This window comes from Schistocerca serialis, chromosome 1 (genome assembly GCF_023864345.2).
Source record: "Schistocerca serialis cubense isolate TAMUIC-IGC-003099 chromosome 1, iqSchSeri2.2, whole genome shotgun sequence".
NCBI classification, from domain to species: Eukaryota; Metazoa; Arthropoda; class Insecta; order Orthoptera; family Acrididae; genus Schistocerca; species Schistocerca serialis.
This window is the reverse complement of record NC_064638.1, coordinates 996,154,021-996,178,563: the sequence shown is the minus strand read 5'-3', so window position 1 is coordinate 996,178,563 and position 24,543 is coordinate 996,154,021. Positions and strand designations below refer to the sequence as shown.

At 39.7% G+C, this 24,543-nt stretch overlaps 1 protein-coding gene across 1 annotated transcript; it reads left to right on the top strand.

Annotated features, from left to right (window-relative positions):
* Positions 1-1,585: 1,585 nt before the first annotated feature.
* LOC126413114 (splicing regulatory glutamine/lysine-rich protein 1) lies at positions 1,586-24,543 on the top strand. Its single transcript, XM_050083009.1, has 2 exons — positions 1,586-1,714; positions 21,356-24,543. Exon 2 carries the CDS (start codon positions 21,369-21,371, stop codon positions 23,508-23,510), a length of 2,142 nt encoding a protein of 713 aa, XP_049938966.1. The 5' UTR covers positions 1,586-1,714; positions 21,356-21,368; the 3' UTR covers positions 23,511-24,543.

The following is a 24,543-nucleotide window of genomic DNA, read 5'->3' as shown; positions in this document are numbered from 1 at the left end:
ATCTGCGCAGACAAGTTGGAGCGTGTGGACAGGAGATCGTCGCAAATCTGGCGCGAAACAGCTGTTTGCTCAGTCTAGTGTTTGTATTTGTGTGCACAGGGCATTAAAATGGCTGATACTCGTCAGTGTTCTCGAGAGTTTGTAAGTGAATTCATTGAAATATACAGAAACCACCCATGTTTGTGGAAGATTAAAAGTAAAGAATATAGTGACCGAGACAAAAAGACAGCAGCATACAATGCTCTAACTGAAAAATTGCGGGCAGTTGGCGCCTCGGCAAAGAGAGAAACGGTAATAAAAAAAATAATTTCGTTGCGAACTGTTGAAATTATTTGCGTATGGATGTCGAAACTTATAATTATTTCTTAAAGCATGTAACCCCTCATATTATGAGAAAAATACTTGTATGAGAAGGGAAATTTCTCCTCATGAACGCCTGGCAGTAACATTAAGATTTCTAGCAACAGGAAGGAGCTACAATGATTTTGAATTTTTATCTGCAATATCGAAACAAGCATTGAGTGAAATAATACCCAACACATGTGAAGCTATTTACGCTTTCCTGAAGGATGAGTTGATGAAGGCAAGTCAAGTAAATTAGTCTGTCAGCGAACTGTTTACCGAAAAGAGTTATCCAAAGTTCAGAAATCTAGAAGATCTGGTGTAGAAGTAGATCAAGTATACCAGCCAACGTTATGGTATTTTGATCTACTTGGCTTTCTTCGTGATCAAGAAACGCCAAGACCAAGCAGGAGTACAATTGAAGATGAAATTGGAGTGCCAATGTGCGAGGAAATGGAACACGAGGTTATGTAAAACAAAACAGGTTCGCCCTGCAACTCTCGCAGTAAATTTACGTGACAAAACTGCTTTCGCTTTAGCAGCCACTGTCTGCACCATTTTGACCGCTTTCTCTGTTTCCTGCGGTTGGTCTGAATGTTTTTTGCAACACAAGTTGCGAACACAGACCACAACAGAACTTCCTCCATTTCTATTTTTCAAAATAACTGAATTAAATTTTGACGTTTTCGGGGAGCGTAGTCGCTTGCCACTGATATTTCTTTTCTAAACCGACAGATGGCGGGCGAGTAGTAGATTGGGGTTTGTGTCGTGTGAACACACCACATTTGCAGCGATCTTTTGCATGTACAGACATCTGCGCCGATGTCTGCGCAGACAGATCGTTGCGTGTGGACCGGGCTTAATAAGTTCCTTGTGTCACTTGTAAAATTTTGTTCTTGTGGCATGACACGTCTCGAACTTACCAACTCATTTATATTAGAAATGACAGTATTGGAGTCTTCTTGCCCTGAAAAAAATTTAGCAGACTCTCATGAACGTGACCGATTTCACACAAAAAGTGTATGATGAACAAAGTATTTTGCTAATCTCGTTGTGAAATATTTCGCTGCAATCTCCGATGGGCAAACTAGTTATCGTTATATAAGAATTGCGTCGGGTTGCTGCAATCCAGCGATCCAAATAGACGTTACTGCTGCAATCTGTGTATATTTCTCGTGGTTAAGCAATGCACAGACTCCTGTAATATATGGGGCGTGAGCAATGCAATCTCTTTACTACCCATCTTTGGATTGTTTCGATGAAGCGAGGGGTGTTTTGTGGTGGGTCGCGTTGCCCGGTTGTTATAGATATTAATCAAACTCAATAAATAGTGAAGAAATTATTTAATAGTGTATATTACATTTCAACGCAGGTATGAATTGCCAATTATTATCTGCTACGTAGTGATTATGTTGTACGTCGCTGAATAGACTTATTTTTGTTAGCGTTATGCACTAAATATGCTTTAACTTTCGAACAGGGAAAAATTGTGTGTGTGTATGCCACATACTGTCGCCGTAACGTTTGTTAGAAATCTACTAGGACAGCTAATATGTTCATTTGACGAGTGGGTGGCTCTTGCAGTGTGTTGCGTCTATTGGTGTTAAAACTAGTCCTACTTCTCTAAAAAGCTTTACTCGAAAATTTTTGCGAACTACGAACTTCGCTCATTATTATTTTCAACTGATAAGCTTCTTTCAGCATAAGCTAAAATAACATGCAAAAGACTTTGTTTACGTTCTCTGTAGCAACAGGAATAAAAAATCTTATTCATGAACTTAACTGTTCTTAAAACATATACAACTCGTTTGATATTTGTTGCGTTGTTCTCGTATTTTGTAAATATATGATAATTTAACTATGACCATTGTGTTTACAGAAATTGATAGTAGGTGTTTTTTTGGTTGTCAGATGTTAGTTTCACACCTTTCAGTAAATGGGAACCTTGCCGGGGAAGGGGGGTGGTAGTTTGAAAACTGCATCATATTTGTACAACAAACAACAACTCGTGAAATATGGAACTAATTACTTGCTCAGTTGATATTCTGTCTCTAGTGACCATGTAGTAAAGAGAGTAGTTTTGCCTTCCGCAGCTTGTGGTCGTGCGGTAGCGTTCTCGCTTCCCGTTCCCGGGTTCGATTCCCGGCGGCGTCAGGGATTTTCTCTGCTTCGTGATGACTGTGTGATGTCCTTAGGTTAGTTAGGTTTAAGTAGCTCTAAAGTTCTAGGGGACTGATGACCATAGATGTTAAGTCGCATAGTGCTCAGAGCCATTTGAACCATTAGTAGTTTTGCCCAAAGTTCTGTTACTGTTTTCCATTATGTATATTCCATTCATGACTGTAGTGAGAATTGTCTCTACCCAGCCCTGTGTATTTATTTTTGATCTTAGTTGTCCAATCACCAGCAAAGGTTTGTGTCAGCAGCAGTTTTGGGCTGTTTATCATCTACCATTGTGTGCTATAATGGAAAGGGTGGGGGGGCACATTCCATCAAGTAATAATTTTTTACTTTTTTTTAATTTTATTTAAAAAAGGCCTACTGTTACTGTAGCTGTAATATTTGTAAATGTGGGTTGATACAAATCCACTAATGTTACTGTTGCAAAATGGGAAAAAGGTATAGAGTTGGTTGCATTTATTTTGCTTTCTATTTTTTTTTCTGTTTGCACAACAAATAGAACTTCATTGTTTTTTCCAAACTGCACATCATTTAACCTATTTGCGTTCGTCAGAGCATCAATTTTTAAGTCTTTATTCTTCTGGACTGTTATTTTGGGACTAATCAGCAGTAGTTGTTCAAGATATCCAATCAGATTTGTCTTATAAAAGAGCTTTATCCTCTTCACTATCAGAAAATTCATCCACTATAGCTTTTCTTACAGCCTTGCATTTAATTTGTCTATGCTTCAGATTTCATATTATTAAATCTCATGGTTCAGATTAATATTAGCCTTTGATATTGCTTTGCCAACTCTGAAGCCAATTGTCACCTTTAACCTAACATAGACCTTGGCTGTGCTATGGATCAGTTTGTCATCACAACCTTCATTCCAGTAAATGAAAACAGAAAAAATTGCATTCTGTTCTCTTTCTGTAAGTTTACATATCACATTGCATGACACAACCTCATTACGTCAAGAGACAAAGCAGACCTGTACTATTAGTAGTCTTAGTTGACCCCACTTTCCACTCTTTTTCTTGTCCAGTTTTTCAATCTGACTTGATATTGTCAATTCTTCTCTTTTCTCCTTCCATCAGCTTTATGTCTGATTGCTGCCTTTGGAAAGGACTAGACATCTTTATAGGTGTCTTTCCCTGTTGCTCTCTGTGCAGTTCTTTGCTTTTTCTGTTGTAGGTCTAGAAGGAGACATTAAAAAGTTGCATTTTATTGATTTGTGCTTGGTTCATCTATACTCCAAACAGTGGAAAACCCAGGATGGAATGATGACACTATTATGAAAAGGATTTATTGCTTCTTACCAATGTAGTGGAGATGTTGAGTCACTGACAGGCATAAAAAAAGGCCTTTTGAATTAGACAACATACATGGCCTTGGCAGCTGGAGACAGTGGTCATGAGTGTGTGAGGTGCATTTGCATGAATATGTGTGTGTGTATGTTGTATAATTCAGAAGAATGCCTTTTGGCTGAAAGCTTAATTGTTTAGCAGTCTTTTTGTTAACTTGCCTGTGACCCAACATCAGAAGCACACTTCAGTGTGACACGAACCAACTACAGCATCCAGATTGTATACTCAGTCTCATGTGAAATCATCTGAACAAATAGGTCATTCACAATAGTATAGAAAAATGGTGTGTTTGCCATATTAGAAGTGTTCCGTTTTGTAAGCTAGTGTTTTGAGGTTTTTGTAAATTGAGCTGTTGACAATGGCTAGTGAAACACTTCAGTTCCAGCTTTTTTAAATACATCCCAACTACTTTGCCCACGTAAGCCCAGCCTCTTCACATATTCGTATGCAGACTGTCATGTCCATTTGTAAGTTAAACCATGGTTCACATTTTTAACTTTTAATTATGTAGTTGTAAGGCTTATCTTCCTCTTTATCTGCTGAAATCTTGTTGGCTTTTGTGCTTAGAATGACAACAGTTTTGTGGTGTTGGTGTTTGTCTACCATCTTTCATGTTTGTATTAAATGTGTTGAGCATTACAGAAGTGTCGGATTCCACCCATCTGCCTTGACCCATGACATATGAATATGGTGGAAACAGCTGGTTCCAGCGAATACAATGTGGTGACAATGATGTCACTACATACACATGCCAACAAATATCACTCCAAAAATAAAATGAAACTAGTGGGACACCTGCAGAAAATTGGGGGTTTTGAGTGAGGAAAAGCTAAAAATACATCAGTAAAGAAACACTGCACCACCCTAAAACAAATAATATCCGAATAAATTTAAATTAAAGAGTTCTGCCATCAAAACCACAGGAATGGGGCATTTCACTAGACTTATGTAGCGCACCCACAACCATCAATACCAAAGACCCAACACCCATAAGTGTGAATAGTTGAATTGGTTGTTTCTCTTGACCTCTATAGCTCAACTGCAACTATCAATACCAAAAAACCAACATCTGTAAGTGTGAAAAGTAGAATCGGACATTTCTCTTCACCTATATAGCTCAACTGAAGCTATTAGTACCAAAAAACAAACCCCCAATACTCTGAAAAATGGAACTAAAACCCCAACACTCGAAAGCCCAAATACAGTACATGAATATAAAACACCCGATCTACCATACATGTAAAATAGACAAAATATCACAATTACTGTAGAATAAAACCAGAACAAATTCATTACCAACAAAAGCCTCTGGCAATACCACATGGGTTGCCCCCCCCCCCCCTCCCCCTTCCACCCACACGTGAAGTTCAATGTCATATACATACCTAACTAAAAAGAAAATTCTTTCCGCACAACAAACACCAAACTAATCAGACCTGACAAAAATTCCAAACACATAAAAAGAAAAGAAAAATTTTAGTAACTCACTGAAAACACTTCCATAACATACAGTACTGCTCTAATATCCTAAACTCAAAACCATGTTAGCATGATGACAACCAAAACTTAAATGAATCCAGTACCACATACTAAACTTAACAGTCGACATCCACCACCAGAGGGCACCATCAAATGCAACAGCACATTGTGCTAGCCCGCCACACACCATCAGGTGGCTTGCGGAGTCTGGATGTAGATGTAGATGCCATAGTAATGTCACATACAACGCTACCATTACGTCACGGGTCAAAGCAGATGGGTGGAATTGGATGCTTCCATTGACCCATTGTATTGCTGTTTCCATATATGCCAAATAACTAGGAATAATAATTCTATATAGAACTGCAGCTGTTCTAAGAGATATGCCATTTTATACGGCTTTCAAGATTTTGCAATTTCTTCCTCATTCACTTCTAGTTCCGTAGGCATATACTTTGGTGTGCATCTTCACATCAAGTTACCCAAAGTATAAAAGAAATAATTTTTTTCACCTATAATGTAATATAGTAACACATCGTTACAGAAATATGTAGAGGAGGCTTTGAACAGCAGACAAGCACATTTAACTCCCCCCCCCCCCCCCTTCCTCCTCTCTCTCTCTCTCTCTCTCTCTCTCTCTCTCTCTCTCTCTCTCTCTCTCTCTGGGTCACTGTCTTCTCTGTTCTTTGTGTGTGTGGCCCCACTGAGATGAGGAGAGTTATCTCAGCTGAGGTGGGCAGTGGGATATGCGAGAGGTGAGTGTAGATACGGGGTGAATAGCCGGACAAGGGTGGGGAAGAAGTTTTGTTGTCTGTAGGAGCATGTAGGTACAGGATGGTAGACTGCTAGGTGGAGCATTGGAAGAGCAGTGCTAGGGTGGGAGAGGAGAGAGATGGACAGGGAAAGGCAGAGGACTGCTTAGGTGAGCTGGGGGTAGAAGGAATACGTGAGATGGAGTGGGAACATCAAAGGGAAGAGGGCAGGTACTAGTGAAGATTGAAGCCAGAGGGCTGTGGAAGGAAGGAGACCTGCGCTATTTAGAAGAAGAAAGAGGAGGAGGAAAAAAACTGGTATTGGTGCGATAGGTCCAAATGGCATAGACTATGAAGCCCCCACGGACCTCACGAACACTGTGTCGTGCAGTGTTTCTGGCAATTGAGTGATCCAGTTGTCTCTTGGCCCTAATTTGGCAGTAGCTGTTTGTGGGGACAGGTAGTTTATTAATGGTCAAGCCCACAAAGAATGTCGTGCAGCGGTTGGAGCTGAATTAGTTGCTTTCACATGTTGCCCTGCCTTTGTTGACAGGAAATAACTGTGACAGGTCTGGTGTAGGAGGTCTTATCATGACTTACCTAGTAACTGCACAGAAGTTAGGTAGTTACTGCTAGCCATATAGCAGGTACATTTTGTAGCAGAAATTGCAGTAAGCCCTACCATTTCTCTTGCACGTGGAGCTCTTTGTTGATAATTTACCATGAGCATTGTGGTCATTAGAAGACTGGGTGAAGCAGAATTGAGGCATTTAGATTGGTAGATGTGAATGTGTTAACCATAAGGTTAACACAACTTCGATATAAATGAGGCCCAAGTTTCTTTTCAAAATCAACCAGTCCCAGAAAATTGCGAAGTGTAAATCAAATGATGAGCCATACCTTGATGACATTTAAAATAAATGTTAGTGTGCTCAAGTGATGTACACTGATGGGACTGTGATGAGTGTTCCCTTAATTACTCTATTTTTTCCACATCATGTCTTCATTGTACGACTACCTTATTTAATTAGAATGCATGCTACAGAGCTGAAGGTGCTGTAGCAAAGATGTGATTGGCAGCTAGAATTCTTCATCTGTTCTCCTGTCTCCTAGGGCTGTGCAGACTTGCCAAAGAGCCTAAAACACCCTGGGTGCTCTACTCTGTATGTAAAGGTAGAGCAACACTGTTGAGCTGTCTAGGATGAATTAACTGAATGATTTGTAGACACTGACAGGTAGCACATTAATACACTGACCTCTCATTTGGGAGAACTAAGGTTCAAGTTCCCATTCAGCCATCTAGATTTAGATTTTTTGTGGTTTCCCTAAATTGTTTAGGGCAAATGCTGAGATGGTTCTTTTTAATAGGAAACAACTGAATTTCTTCCTCTACCATTCCTAACCCTCGCTCTATTGATGTCAGTCTTCCTCCTGCCTTTTCAGTGAGATATCTGACTACTTACCAGTTTCTGTGGCATGCTGATTTCAATAAATCCTGTTTTATTGTGTTGCTTCTTATTTACTAACTAGCAGGGTTATGTTGCTGAATTTTTAGATTTCAGTATGTCAGAGCTCCTCCCTCAATCATTAAAGTGCAAATTTTACTATGTGCCTCTGTTGGTTCATCAATTTTTTGTAAGAGTTCAGTGATCCCAGTTATCTGACTTATGTTGTTGTTGTGGTCTTCAGTCCAGAGACTTGTTTGATGCAGCTCTCCATGCTACTCTACCCTGTGCAAGCTTCTTCATCTTCCAGTACCTACTGCAACCTACATACTTCTGAATCTGTTTAGTGTATTCATCTCTTGGTCTCCCTCTACGATTTTTACCCTCCAAGCTGCCCTCCAATACTAAATTGGTGATCCCTTGATGCCTCAGAATATGTCCTGCCAACCGATCCCTTCTTCTAGTCAATTTGTGCCACAAAATTCTCTTCTCTCCAATTCTATTCAATACCTCCTCATGAGTTATGTGATCAACCAATCTAATCTTCAGCATTCTTCTGTAGCACCACATTTCTAAAGCTTATGTTCTCTTCTTGTCTAAACTATTTATCGTCCATGTTTCACTTCCATACATGGCTATACTCCATACAAATACTTTCAGAAATGACTTCCTGACACTAAAATCTATACTCGATGTCAACAAATTTCTCTTCTTCAGAAACAATTTCTTTGCCATTGCCAGTCTACATTTTATATCATCTCTACTTCGACCATCATCAGTTATTTTGCTCCCCAAATAACAAAACTCATTTACTACTTTAAGCATCTCATTTCCTAATCTAATTCTCGCAGCATCACTCGATTTAATTCGACTACTCTCCATTATCCTAGTTTTGCTTTTGTTGGTGTTCATCTTATATCCTCCTTTCAAGACACTGTCCATTCCATTCAGCTACTGTTCCTGGTCCTTTGCTGTCTCTGACAGAGTTACAATGTCATCGGCAAACCTAAAAGTTTTTATTTCTTCTCCATGGATTTTAATTGCTACTCTGAATTTTTCTTTTGTTTCCTTTACTGCTTGCTCAATATACAGATTGAATAACATCGGGGACTGGCTACAACCCTGTCTCACTCCCTTCCCAACTGCTGCTTCCCTTTCATGCCCCTCGACTCTTATAAGTGCCATCTGGTTTCTGTACAAATAGTAAATAGCCTTTTGCTCCCTGTATTTTACCCCTGCCACCTTCAGAATTTGAAAGAGGGTATTCCAGTCAACATTGTCAAAAGCTTTCTCTAAGTCTATAAATGCTAAAAACGTAGGTTTGCCTTTTCTTAATCTATTTTCTAAGATAAGTCGTAGGGTCAGTTTTACCTCACATGTTCCAACATTTTTATGGAATCCAAACTGATCTTCCCCGAGGTCGGCTTCTACCAGTTTTTCCGTTCGTCTGTAAAGAATTCGTGTTAGTATTTCGCAGCCGTGGTTTGTTGAACTGATAGTTCGGTAATTTTCACATCTGTCAACACCTGCTTTCTTTGGGATTGGAATTATTATATTCTTCTTGAAGTCTGGGGATACTTCGCCTGTCTCATACATCTTGCTCACTAAATGGTACTGAGCGAGGTGGCGCAGTGGTTAGCACACTGGCCTCGCATTCGGGAGGACGACGGTTCAATCCCGCGTCCGGCCATCCTGATTTAGGTTTTCCGTGATTTCCCTAAATCACTCCAGGCAAATGCCAGGATGGCTCCTTTTAAAGGGCACGGCCGACTTCCTTCCCAGTCTTTCCCTAATCCGATGAGACCGGTGACCTCACTGTTTGGTCTCTTCCCCCAGAACAATCCAATCCAATCCAGTAAATGGTAGGGTTTTGCTAGGACTGGCTCTCCCAAGGCTGTCAGTAGTTCTAATGGAGTGTTGTCTACTGCTGGGGCCTTGTTTTGCCGTAGCTCTTTCAGTGCTCTGTCAAACTCTTCACGCAGTATCATATCTCCTATTTCATCTTCATCTACATTCTCTTCCATTTCTGTAATATTGCCCTCAAGAACATCACCCTTGTATAGACCCTCTATATACAGCTTCCACCTTTCTGCTTTCCCTTTTTTGCTTAGAACTGAATTTCCATCTGAGCTCTTGATATTCATGCAAGTGGTTCTCTTTTCTCCAAAGGTCTCCTATATTTTCCTGTAGGCAGTATCTATCTTACCCCTAGTGATGTATGTCTCTACATCCTTACATTTGTCCTCTAGCCATCTGTGCTTAGCCACTTTTGCACTTCCTGTCGATTTCATTTTTGAGACATTTGTATTCCTTTTTGCCTGCTTCATTTACTGCATTTTTATATTTTCTCCTTTCATCAATTAAATGCATTAACTCTTCTGTTACCCAAGGATTTCTATTAGCCCTCATCTTTTTACCTACTTGATCCTCTGCTACCTTCACTATTTCGTTTCATAAAGCTACCCATTCTTCCTCTATTTTATTTCTTTCCACCATTCTTGTCAATCATTCCCTAATACTCTCCCTGAAGCTCTCTGCAACCTCTGGTTCTTTCAGTTTATCCAGGTCCCATCTCCTCAAATTGCCACCTTTTTGCCTGTTGTTCAGTTTTAATCTACAGTTCATAACCAATAGATTGTGGTCAGAGTCCACATCTGCCCCTGGAAATGTCTTACAGTTTAAAACCTGGTTCCTGAATCTCTGTCTCACCATTATATAATCTATCTGAGATCTTCCACTATCTCCAGGCTTCTTCCATGTATACTACCTTCTTTTATGATTCTTGAACCAAGTGTTAGCTATGACTAAGTTATGCCCTGTGCAAAATTCTACCAGGCGGCTTCCTCTTTCATTCCTTACTCCCATTCCATATTCACCTACTACGTTTCCTTCTCTTCCTTTTCCTGCTATCGAGTTCCAGTCACCCATGACTATTAAATTTTCATCTCCCTTCACTATCTGAATAATTTCTTTTATCTCATCATACATTTCATCAATCTCTTCATCATCTGTGGAGCTAGTTGGCATATAAACTTGTACTACTGTGGTAGGCGTGGGCTTCATAAATATCTTGGCCACAATAATGCGTTCACTATGCTGTTTGTTGTAGCTTACCCGCATTCCTATTTTCCTATTCATTATTAAACCTACTCCTGCATTACCTCTATTTGATTTTGTATTTATAACCTTGTAGTCACCTGACCAGAAGTCTTGTTCCTCCTGCCACCGAACTTCACTAATCCCCACTATATCTAAATTTAACCCATCCATTTCCCTTTTTAAATTTTCTAACCTACCTGCCCAATTAAGGGATCTGACATTCAATGCTCTGATCTGAATAATGCCAGTTTTATTTCTCCTGATAACAACGTCCTCTTGAGTAGTCCCTGCCCGGAGATCCAAATGCGGGTACTATTTTACCTCTGGAATATTTTACCCAAGAGGTCACCATCATCATTTAACCATACAGTAAAGCTACATGCCCTTGGGAAAAATTACGGCAGTAGTTTCCCCTGCTTTCAGCCGTTCGCAGTACGAGCACAGCAAGGCCGTTTTGGTTAGTGTTACAAGGGCAAGTATCTGACTTAACAGTTTATATTTTATGGCATTCTTCCGCATTGAAACAACACATTTTGTATCAAACCTGAGGACTTGGTCACATGCACCCCAATCCAAATTCACAGTCTACTTCAGTGACAACTTTCCCACGTAAATTTGTTTATTGGATGGTGTAGGTTATGGGAATGGATGGTGTAGGTTATGGAAAAAAGGCCGCTGGAGTGCGTTTTCATGAGAAGTGACAAGTTGCTCTGCTGCCAATTGACTGGATTTAGAGCCAGAATTCAAAACATGCCTAGATTCATCACACCTGTGAGATGTCTGTTCTGTGGTCTTTTCTTCCCATGCATAGATAGGTGAATGATGCTGTTACAGTTAAAGACTAGGAACATACAATAACCAGTGCCTTGTCGGAGATCATTGTGCTTTACTATATTACTGGATGCATTTCAGGTCCTGTAGCTCCATGGGCTAGTAAGTAGATTAACGCATGAGTTCTCTTGCTTCTGGATAAAATGAGTTCACAGAAATATGCACTTGGTTAACAATATTACTTTCAATATAATTTTAACAATATTGAGTCAGAAAAAAAGAAAAAAAATAAAGGAGTATATTGAGAAAATGTGAGGAACTTACTGAAGAAGTTGAGAGGAACATAACTTTTAACAGTATGTTGGTAAGATTTAATATTGTCATCTGCACTTTACAATATCTCCACTCATAAGAATTCACAGATATAGTAGAATAAGAGTTAAACACATACGTAACTTCTCATTAAAACAGTTAAATTATTTCATGTTATTATATACTCTTACAGTTAATATATGTCTTTTTAATTAAAATAAATGTAACCAGCGAAAGGTCTGAATCCATGCTGAATGAGAAGGTGGCACCAGACACTTAGGTTCAGCAAGGCCTCTTGTAATAACAATAAAAACAAATATTAGTGACTAAAGGTCTCTGCTGTGTTACTCCTTGTGCGATGAATATCCTCATGTCCGCAACAAGTGAATCAAATTAGTTGAAGTGGTATGTCGAGTATTGTTGTTCATTCGGGTTCTTAGTGTAAGATGTTGGCATGGAATTAATCCCATAACTGTTTCAATTAGACACAATTTTTTTTTTTTTTGGGGGGGGGGGGGGGGGAGTTCATGAACAAGATGGAGGAAAGTGGCATAGGATAACTGAATTTATATTTGATGTGCAGGCTTGAAATTTTGCAATTCATTCAAAAGATGTTTCAGAACATCATAATTACTAAGACTTGGTCAGAAAGTTAAAATTTTCTGTGTGTGTGTGTGTGTGTGTGTGTGTGTGTGTGTGTCTATATATAGTGTGTGTGTATATATTCAAAATTGACAGATCCCCAAAACTCCCTGTCAACCCTCCACTAAATCCAGAGACGAAACAATCCCAGAAAACTTCTGATAACCTTTCCACCAAAATCCTCAGGCCCGAAAAGGCCTCACCTTCACCACTACACCCAAATTTAGTATGTTAGACTTGTCAGATACCTGCTCTTCTCCTTCCAATCCTTGCAGTGGAACCATTTATTTGCCACCAATCCCTCCAACAAAAACCAATGCTATCCCAACATTGAATACTGCGTCTCCCAATTCATACCACCAACCAACTGTGATCCTACTCTCCTCCCACCTTACCACTTTCCGATCACTTTACAGGAACTCCTTACCTCGCAACTCAGCAGTACCATCCTTCCCCAGGTACATTCCTAAAGGCCGCCAACCTCTCAGCAGAAGAAAGGACAACCTCAAAACAGATCTTGACTATTCGTCCTACCTGCAGACAAAGGTTCCACAACTGTGTGAATTGTGGTGACTACCTGGCACAAGACATCTGCCAATAGTCAGACTTCTGTACACCTAAACTCTGTCAGAGTGACCCCTACCAGAAATCAAACAAAACCTCCAGTGCCTGCTTAAAGCCTTACGCCCTCCCAGAACATCTCCCTGAATCTGTTTCCCTCCTCACCCCTTTGACACCCTGCACCCGTACTTTCTGCATGCTCTCCAAAATCCACAAACCCAACAGCCCTGAGTACCCCATTGTAGCTGTTTGACGTGCTTCCACTGAAAGAATTTCGGTCCTCATTGACCAACACGTCCAACCAATTGCCTGAAATCTAGCCTCCCTCATCAGGGATACCAACCACGTCCTTCACCGACTCTCCGTCATCCCTGCCCCTTTACCTCCTGAATCCCAACTCATCACTTTTAACACCACTTCCCCACACACCAGTATCCCTCATGCCCTTGCTTGCTGCTATTCAGTGCTCCCTCTCCCAATGTCCTTTAGACTCCAAACCCACTACCTCGTTCCTTTGCCAACCTGCTTATGCGCTACCTAGAGGGACCCTCCCTCCCACCACCACCCCTGTGCCACACCCCACCCTATCAGTCCTCTGATTGGTTTGGTGTGGCCCATCACAAATTCCTCTCCTGTGTCAACCTCTCCACCTATGTCCTCAAATTATTTGCTGGATGTATTCCACTCTCGGTCTTCCTCTACAGTTTTTACCCTCTACAGCTCCTTCTGTTACCATGGAAGTTACTCCCTGATGTCTTAACACATATGCTGTCATCCTTTCCCTTTTTCTTGTGTTTTCCATATATTCTTTTACTCTTCGATTTTACAGCAAACTTCATCGTTCTTTACCTTATCGGCCCACCCAGTTTTTAACATTCGTCTGTAGCACCACATCTCAAATTCTTTGATTCCTTTCTGTTCCAGTTTTCCTACAGTCCATGTTTCACTACTATACAATGCTGTGCATTATAGCCAACCCAAACTACTGGTCTGGTCTGGTTCATGTTCATTGACGATATCTTCATATTCTGGGCTCAGGGCCAAGACATCCTGTTCTCATTCCTTCACAACCTTGAAACTTCTCCCATCCACTTCACCTGGTCCTCCTTAACCCAGTGTGCTACCTTCCTGGATACTGACCTCCTCCTCTCTGAGAGTTTCATCCACACCTTTGTCCACATTAAACCCACCAACCACCAAAAGTATCTGCTTTCTACATTTGCCATCCCTTCCACACCAAAATATCCCTCCCATACAGCATAGCCAACCGGGGATGGCACATCTGTAGTGGCTTCCGTTTCCTTGCCCGGTATGATGAAGCTCTCACAAAGGCCTTCACAGACAGGCACTATCCCCCAAAACCTAGTCTGCAAACAGATTTCTTATCTCATATCCCCACACACCACCAGTCATCCCGCCACCCCTGAGAACCAGCTACAGAAGACTTCTCCCCTCACTCTCATTACGCATCACTCCCCGCCAGTGCATCCACCTGTCTTTCACCATTCTCTGATCCTCCTCTGTTCTGCTTCCTGTTCCCTCTTGACCCTTCCCCCACAGCCTCCTGACCATGTGCCTTACTACGAACCTGAATGTAATATCCTTCAAAATAGAAATGGGTGTGAACTGACTCAATGTAATATTGTGTCAAAAACATAAGAGGTTAAAGAACACAGTAAGAGGTTCTGAATTCTATAAATGGAACAGTCATTTTCTTGAAAGTAAGGAAGATTATTTGAAGTACCATTGGAAGACTATCAGTTGCAATGGTTTTGAGAAAAGGTTGAACTTAATGGCATTTCAAAACTGTGGTGAGGCAGAGGCAAAACATTCAGCTTATCCATTCTGACCATTAAGCACTGTACTGTTTTAAAAATAATGGTTGTATTGCAACTACCACAGTGAAAAACCATTTTGCTTGTACAATTTACGTTTATTGTTAGTCATCTAAGAGTCATCTAGTGGTAATACAATGAAAACAAATAGCTCAAAATGCGGTTATACACAGAATATGTAAGTATGATTTATGAAGATAGGACAAGTGGTCAACCAAGACCTTGAAGGAACAATGCCAGCATTTGCCTGAAGTGACTCAATAAAACCTAAGCAAGGATGGCCAGACATAGTGAACTCCACAGTCCCAAATATGAGGCCATGTATGTTTACCTGTCCTTCCCTCTGTCCATCTGAAAAACTGGGTTAGTTACTGCTACTGTCAGCCAAAACCCTGTTTTCTTGTACTTTAGTGTTCCATTGTGTTGAGATGGTGCTAGTTGAACTTGCTCTGAGGACATAACCATTCTTTCGAAATGTGGAAAAGAGCATTAACCTGGCCGTTGCAACATTACAGCTGGTTGTCACCGAATTCAATAAAGTTTGTCGTTGTTCCTTAAAATTGGATCAGAAATTTGATCTATAGAAACATTTGGAGGTTGGTAGTACGTTTGTGATATGTCTTACTTTGGGGAAGAACCACATGTAGTATTTTAATTAGCATGGAACAGCATTAATATTCCATGATGTTTCGGGCTTGCAGCCAGATGACATCTTGCCTTAATATTTTGATTGACAACCATTCGGCCATCTTTTGTACTTTGGATATTGCAGGTGCGCAACTTGGCTTTATATAGCAAATTGGTGTTGTGGTGGATGTGCATAGGTTTTCACTGCATTATTGCCCTCTGTTGAATTAGCACACTATTGAATGTTGCTCCATCTGAGACACACTGTTGCATGTGCACCTGTGATGTTACAAGCACGCCCTTTGTTGAATTATGGACCTCTGGAGTTAAAATTCAGTGCTCAACATAACAAAATTATTGTTGGATGTGTCATTAGGCATAAAATTTTCTATATTTGTGAAGAACTGGGAAAATCACAAGGTCCCCAAGCGTTACCTGGTTTAAAGCCACCATCGCAATTAATGAGATCTTCTGCCAAATGCAATTTTGTAGATTCCTTAATAATTGAATCCCAGAAGGATTTCATCATGGCCAAGCATTTCGTAACAAAATACGATGCATATTCAGAAAGTAAGTGTATTGTGGCCACAATGGGCTGTAGATTTTTTAAATTTTTTGAGGGTTGGCAACACTGAGTAGTAGAGAGGAATCCCCTGGCCAGATAAAACATTGCAGGGACACAACAGTATGTAAACTCGCATTGCAGTGTCTAGTTGCACGAAAGATATAAGTAAGAAATTCTGCCAAGTGCGAGCCGCGTACTGTGCTTAGTTTCCTGCTCAACGACGGAATAACACCTAGTGAAATTTTTTCGCAAATCAAAATGGTTTACAGCAAAGGTGTTATGAACAGAACAAGTGCATTTAAGTGGTGTAGGGAATGTGGTGGAAGCAGAACAAATGTTCATTACAAACAGAGGAGTGGAAGATCTACCACTTTGACTTATAAATTCACGCAAAAAATTGAAGAAACTGTTGATGGAGACCACTGATTGGGATTTGATGAAATTTCAGTGTTGTTTCCACATCTATCTAGAACTCTCGTATAAGACGCACTCACAGAAATGCTGGGATACCAGAAACTGTGTGCTAGATGCGTCCAAAAACAGTTGACCGAGCAGCACAAGAAAAATTGGGTCAGTAATGTCCATGTGTTTCTTGAGCAGCTTGAAATGGAGAGTGAGGATTACCTGAACTCTGTTGTGACTGGAGATGAAACATGAGGGGCTCGTTACATGTCGTAGACAGAAAGACAGTTGTCACTGTGATGTCATATGAATTCCTCATACGGCAAAAAATTCAAAACCACAATTTTGGGCAAAAAAGTCATAGGTTCAGTGTTTGGGGACCAAAAAAGTAGAATTTTGATTGAATTTCTGCCTCAGGGGGAGACGGTCAACACACAACGATATTGAGAGGCCCTAAGAAAAATTCAAAAGGAGCATTCAAAACAAAAGGAGAGGAATACTGACGAGACGAGTGTGCTTGTTGCACGACAATGCCTGTCCTCGCACAGCCTGAAATGCCGAGGTGCTCTTGGGCTCATTTGGTTGGGATGTTTTGAACAATGCTTGTTTTGTACGCTTGTTCGCCCACTTCTTGAATAGTGCTCAGCAGTGTGGTATCCATACCAGATAGGGTTGATAGAAGAGATAGAGAAGATCCAACGGAGAGCAGCGTGCTTCTTTACAGGATCATTTAGTAATCGCAAAAACGTTACGGAGATGATAGATAAACTCCAGTGGAGGACTCTGCAGGAGAGACGCTCAGAGCTTGGTACGGGCTTTTGTTGAAGTTTCGAGAACATACCTTCACCGAAGAGTCAAGCAGTATATTGCTCCCTCCTACGTATATCTCGCGAAGAGACCATGAGGATACAATCAGAGAGATTAGAGCCCACACAAAAGCATACCGACAATCCTTCTTTCCACGAACAATACGAGGGAGAACCGATAGAGGTACTCAAGGTACCCTCCGCCACACACTGTCAGGTGGCTTGCGGAGCATGGATGTAGATGTAGATCCCTCTGTATTTTTCTGACTTGATACCTTCAGATTATCATCTTTTCACATTCCTGAAGGCATATGTGAGTGGAATTAAATTTTCAACTGATGAGCAGGTGCAGAAAGAGATTCTGAAGTAGGGGAAGGAGCTGTTGGGAGCTTTTTTTTGAAAGCTTAAAGAAGTTTGTGCCATGGCTCACCACATGCATTGAATGGGATCATGATCATGTGGAAAAATAGTCAACAATATCCTGTAAGTTTTTCCAAATACACTTTTTTTTAAAAAAAAGAAAAAGAATCTAGTACACTTATTTTCTGAAAATACCTTGTAATCTATAGAATGTCCTGTGGAGATACAGTGCTCAGCAATGACTGACTTATTGGACTGTGAAAGGTGGGTGTGGCGATCATGTTCCTCTCACCTACTTTTAGTCTGACCAACGTAGGCTTTGCCACATTGATATAATCTTCTGTGGACTTCTGACTCCCACAAACGTAGATGATGCTTTACCGAGCTGAGAAGAGGGAGAGAGGCTTTTCTAGGTGGCTGGAAGATAATGAAATGTTTCTTTAGAATTCTGCATAATTTTTGTGAAATGTTTCTCATTTGGAAGGAACATCCTGAACTTCAATAGCTCCATATATTCTTCATCGTGTTGACAGTCACATTTACTCCTCTTTAGAGCTGTCCTAATCACTTGTGAAGAATGTTCTAGCCTCTTTACAAGGCTCTCTCTATTGCACACAGCATGTGTCTGGTGCACAAGCATATGAAGAATGATCACAGTTTTTGAAGGGTGGTGACAACTAGAGGCCTGCAAGTATAGGTCTGCATGTGTGGGCTTATGGCATACAGAAGCTTGAATTATTATTTTCAAAAAAGAAAAGTTTTCTCTCTTGTTTCGTGTGGCGCTCTTTAGTGCTGATTGAAAAATAAATTTTGGTAAGAGGAAATTAACTGGAGTGCCGTTGATTAAAAGCAGCAGTCAAGTATATAAAAAAAAGATGATAGATTGAAATTATCACACGGCACAAATAAATTTACTTCAGAGAGAGAGAGAGAGAGAGAGAGAGAGAGAGAGAGAATTAATAATTCAAGATTTTGTCAAACCTGCTTTGATACTGCTGGAGTGGACTAACTGCGCGCATCGTTTGTTGGGCGTATGCCGTTCATTAATATTACGCACATGTGCTGCCCAAAAACTTCATTTACAGATCGGCGTAACATATCTCAGGGACACAAGTGGCTGTTACAAATTCAAACATCAATGATGTTCGGCAGCGGCCACCGAGCGATATGTCTGCAGTCTTGCAGTTCTCCTAGCTGATACATAGAAAGGTTGGCAGGAAAGGTTAACATTATAGAAAAATTGATAAACAATAACAGTTATTCATATATTGACAATTCTTTTCTGTAGATGAATACTTTACACTCCCTGAGAATGTCTTTAAAGTACAAAAGTGGAAACATCAGTAGAAAACGGGCCTTAGGAGAGAGAGAGAGCCAGACGCTGCTCATATTCGTATACAAGTGGACAACTAAAGACAGATTTACTGTCGTTTTTCCTTAGTCTCTTCCTGTTCTAGATGCCCCTTGCATGGATAAATATTCAAGAGACTTCGCTATGCTCCTTTCCAGTGCGGCTGATTTTATAAAATTTGTTTGTTGACTCCGCTTGTGCTGTGTCTGATGTATTATTTGCCAATAAAAAATAAAATTTCTCTCTTTTGCTAGTTTTTAATACCTGTATGCTCTCCCACATTTAAGAAAAATTAATTCCAATTTTACATTATAAGACAACTTAAAGACAATACACGGAATTAATACATAAAAACAGTGTTTCTTATGTAGGTTTACATAAATTATTTTAGTTTTTGGGGCTTAAATTTATTTACACATAAGAAAAACGTTTTTAGCTGTAATTATCCATCCACTTTCTGACTGAATAAGACATCTAAAAATGAAGCACCTACCTTTCCCACTTCCATTGTAAACTGGATATTGTCATGGATAAAATTTAGGAGTAAAAAATCAAGACAGCTCTTCCTTACCATGGTAACTGTGCGGGGGAGACAGTGGAGTGAATAGTATAACCTGACCCAGTTGTTGCGATCATACTGCAAAGTAAGCTTTGCAGGCAACAGCTTGCAGGGATGTTTTTTGCTATCTCAAGGAGCTACTTGAAAATGTGTCGTGAAAGATGGCACTACTGAGTACAGGAGAAGGAAATCACGCAAAACAGTGTGACTGCTCAGTGACATAGGTATGAAACATTTCAAGGAAAATTTGAGAGCAGATTTTAAATGTTGAAGATTTCTTCAGAATTGAAGGTATCAAAATGTATTGTGAGAAGGCTGTCCAGTGGCACAGACTTCCTTCATTTAGAACTGGAGTAGAAAATACCAGTGGATGATTGCACCTTATATTCTCTTCTTTTTGCTGATGACCATGTGATTGGAGCTGGAAATATAGAAGATGTGAGTTGAACATTTGATAAATCAACAGAAGAGTATGGTAAACAGGATATAATAATCGATATGAACAAAATAGAATAGTGATACATTGAGTCCGCTAGATACAAGACCTAGACATTATTTGAAAGTCAGCTTACTATAAAACAGTAAAAATATGGATGATGTAAACAACAGGACTGTTCACAGTAAATATGACAGTGTCAACTGAAATCTGTATTTGGAACACAGATGTTATAAGGAACATGAAACATGTTCTCTACAAGACATTTACTACAGAAAAACATTTATGAAGCAGAGAACTGGTAGCTAAGTGAGAGGCCACATAAAAAGTTACTTGTAGCTGGACACTTCTGAAGGAAAAGCAGTGGTAAAAGTTGAGGGTATAATAGTATGTAGGATGAATGAAAATAGATTGACCATAAGGAATATAGAAAAGTCCCTTCTCCCACCACCAGACAGGAGGAAATGCAAATGCGCATATAGAAGTTGCTATGAAGGTGGTCATGAACCTGGCCACAGGAGGGCTACAAAGAGAGGATTTGCAAGGTAAGAGGAGTTGGAAGCTGGGAAGTGAGGAGCCGGCAACAGCCATAGACACTTGCCCAGGTTTATATATAGTGATGGAAGGTGGACAGTAACAAAGAAGTAGTGCTAATAGATGAGCTGCTTCTCTCCTCCCGCTGCCCACTTCCTCCCCATCTCAATCCCTTCTCTCTCCCTCTCTCTCCTCTCTTCTCCTCCTCTTCTTCCCTCTTTATCTGCCCTTCCACCTACCCTCATGTTTGTGCATATTATTTTTTCCACTCTGAAGAGCAAACCTGCATTTGACAATAATCACTTCTTTCTTGTATTTCTGGCCATCACTCAATAAATTCATCTTTAAGGCTAATGGTCATCTGTCTAGTCAGTCATTGTGATTTTAAATACATAAAAAATTGTATTTCCTTGGCACAGTTATTTCAAAAAGTCAGTAGAATGAGTCATGTCACAAAGAAATCCTGTACGATTTGATTTTTTATCACAAGAATGTGTCTTGTAGGAATAAATACTGTCCATATTCAGATATCTCATGTTTCTATTCTAGTGTGTTCAAAGGTAACGTCATGCATGAGTTTTGTGTGGGAAATTTGAATATTCATCATTAAGTTACTCTCAGAGGAGAAATCTGTCCTTGCTGTGTGATATAAATAGTATCATGTGTAGGTGCAATAATTTTACAGATAATTTTTGTAAATACGTCTGTTAACTTTTGATGGGTTTTGTAGATCAGCATCAACTTTTGATGTTTTCATTTCCAGAGTTTTTGTATTTTTCTTGAAAGTGAAAATTATGTGTGTTATAAACCAATTCTATTATCTTTGTTCACTTTAAGAGTATTCACGCACTAGCTCAGCTAGTGACACCTAAGTTTGTAGTTTTATGTGATCAATAATGTTTAGTTGTTAATTATTTATTATTAATACTGTATCTTTTTTTTTGCAGGACTGTTGCACACATGAAGATGACGGCAGGAAACACCAAAGTTGTTCAAATAACAAATATTGCGCCACAGGCAACAAGAGATCAAATGCAAACATTATTTGGATATTTAGGAAAGATAGAAGATATTCGCCTATATCCTACAATTCGTGATGTTGCTGTTCCTGTACAGTCTCGCATTTGCTATGTGAAATTCCATGATCCAGTTTGTGTTCAAGTTGCACAGCATATGACAAACACAGTGTTTATAGACCGTGCACTTATAGTTATTCCATTCCAGAATGAAATTCCAGATGAACAGAAGGCACTGGAGCTAACAAATCAAGGAACCAGTCTTTTTCCAACAGCAGAACCAAAACTTCCACCAAATGTAACAAATCAGCTGGAGGGTGTACCACCAAACCAAGTTATTACCACGCATGATCCAAAACTGATTGCCAATGGTCTACCACCATATCCTCCTCTTCCGGCAACATTAGACTCGAGGAAAATAGAGGAGATACGGAGAACATTAATTGTAACAAATATTGAACAGTCTTTAGGTGCGCAAGATCTGATGGAGTTTTTTTCCACTGCTGGCGAAGTGAAATATATGAGATTTGGTAACAGAGAAGGGGATATGGAGCGATATTTGCTTATTGAATTCACAGATCAGGCTACCATAATTCCAGCACTGAAACTTAGTGGGAAAGATGTAAATGGAAGGCCGATAAAAGTTTATCACTCGACACAAGCTATTGTGAAACCACAAGCTAAAAGTAATGAGGCTGCACAGAAAGAAATTGAGGAAGCAATGACTAGAGTAAAAGAAGCCCAGAATTTAATTTCAGCTGCCATTGACCCTGTCATTGGTCTACTAGCAAAGGAAAAAAAACGAAGTCGCAGTGGATCTAGAGGGCGACGATCCAGGTCACTTTCCCGCGGAAGGAGGAGATCAAGATCCCGTAGTAGAAGATCACGTTCAAGATCAAGAAGACGATCCCGCAATAGGGGCAGATCAAGATCTAGGCGTTCACGCTCTAGATCATCGAAACATTCACGCTCGAGGTCAAGGAAAAGGAAATCCCGTAGTCCAGGAAGAAGGCGCAGAAGCCGCTCTAGAAGTCGTTCTAGAAGCAGAAGACGCTCACGTTCCAGATCAAGGAGGTCAAAGTCAAAATCTTCAAAAAGTCATGATAAATCAAAGGACAAGAAAGAAGATAAGAAAGACTCCAAAAAAGAGAGCTCAAAGAAGGATAAAGAGGCTGACAGTGAGACCAAAGCAGACAGCTCAAGCAATGCAGAAAAGGAAACCTCTGATCAAACTGCTATACAGAACTCTGACACAAAAGATCATGACAAAGATAAAGATCAAGATAAGGATAAGGATAAGGAAAAAGACAAAGACAAAGACAAGGACAGGGACAGGGACAGGGACAAAGAAAAAGACAAAGATAAAGATAAGTCTAAAAGTAGAAGTAAGGAGAAAAGTAAAGAAAAGAGTTCTCGTGAGAAATCAAAATCATCAAGAGGAAGATCATCATCACGTTCAAAGTCACGACATCGATCTCCACGGAGAAAAAGCCGTTCGCCAAGGAAGAAAAGCCGATCTCCTTCTCGAAGAAAAAGCCCATCTCGACGTAGAAGTTCATCTCGGTCCCGCAGAAAAAGTCGGTCACCTCGCAGAAGTCACAGCAAACATTCACCATCACGTAAGCGGTCCCGAAGTCGCTCAAGATCCAGAAGAGATTCTGACAAAAAGAGAGAGAAAGAAAAGAGCAGTGATGACAGGAAAGACAAAGACAAAGACAAAGATAAAGACAGAGAAAGCGATAGGGACAAGAAGAAGAAAGATAAGAAAGAACACTCGGAGAAAGAAAGTGATTCAAAAGTTCCACGGAACTATGATGAGGAGGAAGAAGGTTTTGATACAAATGAACAGGATAAAGGGGATAAAAGTGACAAGAGTAATACAAAAGCTGTTGAACAGAGCAACACGGGAGAAAAAGTTGCTAACAAAGGTGTTTCAGAAAATGTGGGTGATGGAAACTCCTCTCAGGCTGATGGACTATCGGATGGAAAGGATAGTAGAACTCCAAATGGGAAGGTACAGCAAAGGGAGATGCAGGAGGCGGGACAAAGTGATGCAGATGATATGGACATTTCTACTTCTCCTTAGCGTTTTCGGTACATCCATAGCTGTCTGTGAAAAGGAAAAAATATACAGCAGCTTGAACATTTTGTGAAGAACTACATGCTTACTGTAAAATTATGTGCAGTTTGTTAGAAAGTGATAAAATTTTTCTTATATGTATTCTTACATACTTGTAAGTTAAAGGAATTCATTCAACCTCAAAAATGGTACTGTTCCACTTTTTTCATATTTTTGTTGCTTTTAAGTGATGTGCTGTAGAATAAAAGGAGGATTCTATTGTATTTCTGATACGCAATGCACCTATAAAGAGGTTGAGCCAGTAGTTGGAAGCTTTTTGGGTCTTACTTCATTTGTAATTTATTACTGTGCTATTCATAACTGAATCTTTCAATACTGCAACAGATGAGGCGCATATTTCAGTTTTCAGTTGATTAATGTGTTTTGCATGTGTATACAATTGATTAGTAATAATCCACTTGGTTTTATTCTGTGTTTAAGAATACCAAATTGTGAATTACTAAAGAAGCTGGAATGGATCAGTGATACTTTGGTTTTGTGTTTTATATACACCAAAAACATTTTATGAACACTGTGTAAATTGGTGCGAGCACTGTGAATAAAATGGGTTGTAAAAAAGTCTAAACATCTAAATGAGATTGAAAATGTTGAATTTTTTAGTTTTACACCATTTTTTTAATAAGAGAAAACTAGATAGCATGTTATTGTGACATCTTTTTGGTTTAGGGCATAAAATTTGCTGCATAAAGTGTCAGTGATGGATGTATGTATGTGTATACTACTAAAATCGGTCAGAATGTAATTACTCTGTAAAACATTAAAATTCTATTAATGTTTCTATAGATTTTACCAGGGATCCCTTGAAGAAATTCTGTGGCACTCATTTGTGGTTTACCTTATATGTGACAGTACAAGTAACATGCTAAAAATAATACAAAATATGGTAATTTTATGTTAAAAATTAATTTTTTGTGAAAGAATTTATAGTCAAGTTGTAAATATGAATTGAATATAAACTGTAAAATTTTGTGATATGAAA

What these genes read in the sequence shown, in the direction of transcription:
- LOC126413114 (XM_050083009.1), top strand. Translation starts at nt 21,369, where the DNA reads ATGAAGATGACGGCAGGAAACACCAAAGTTGTTCAAATAACAAATATT.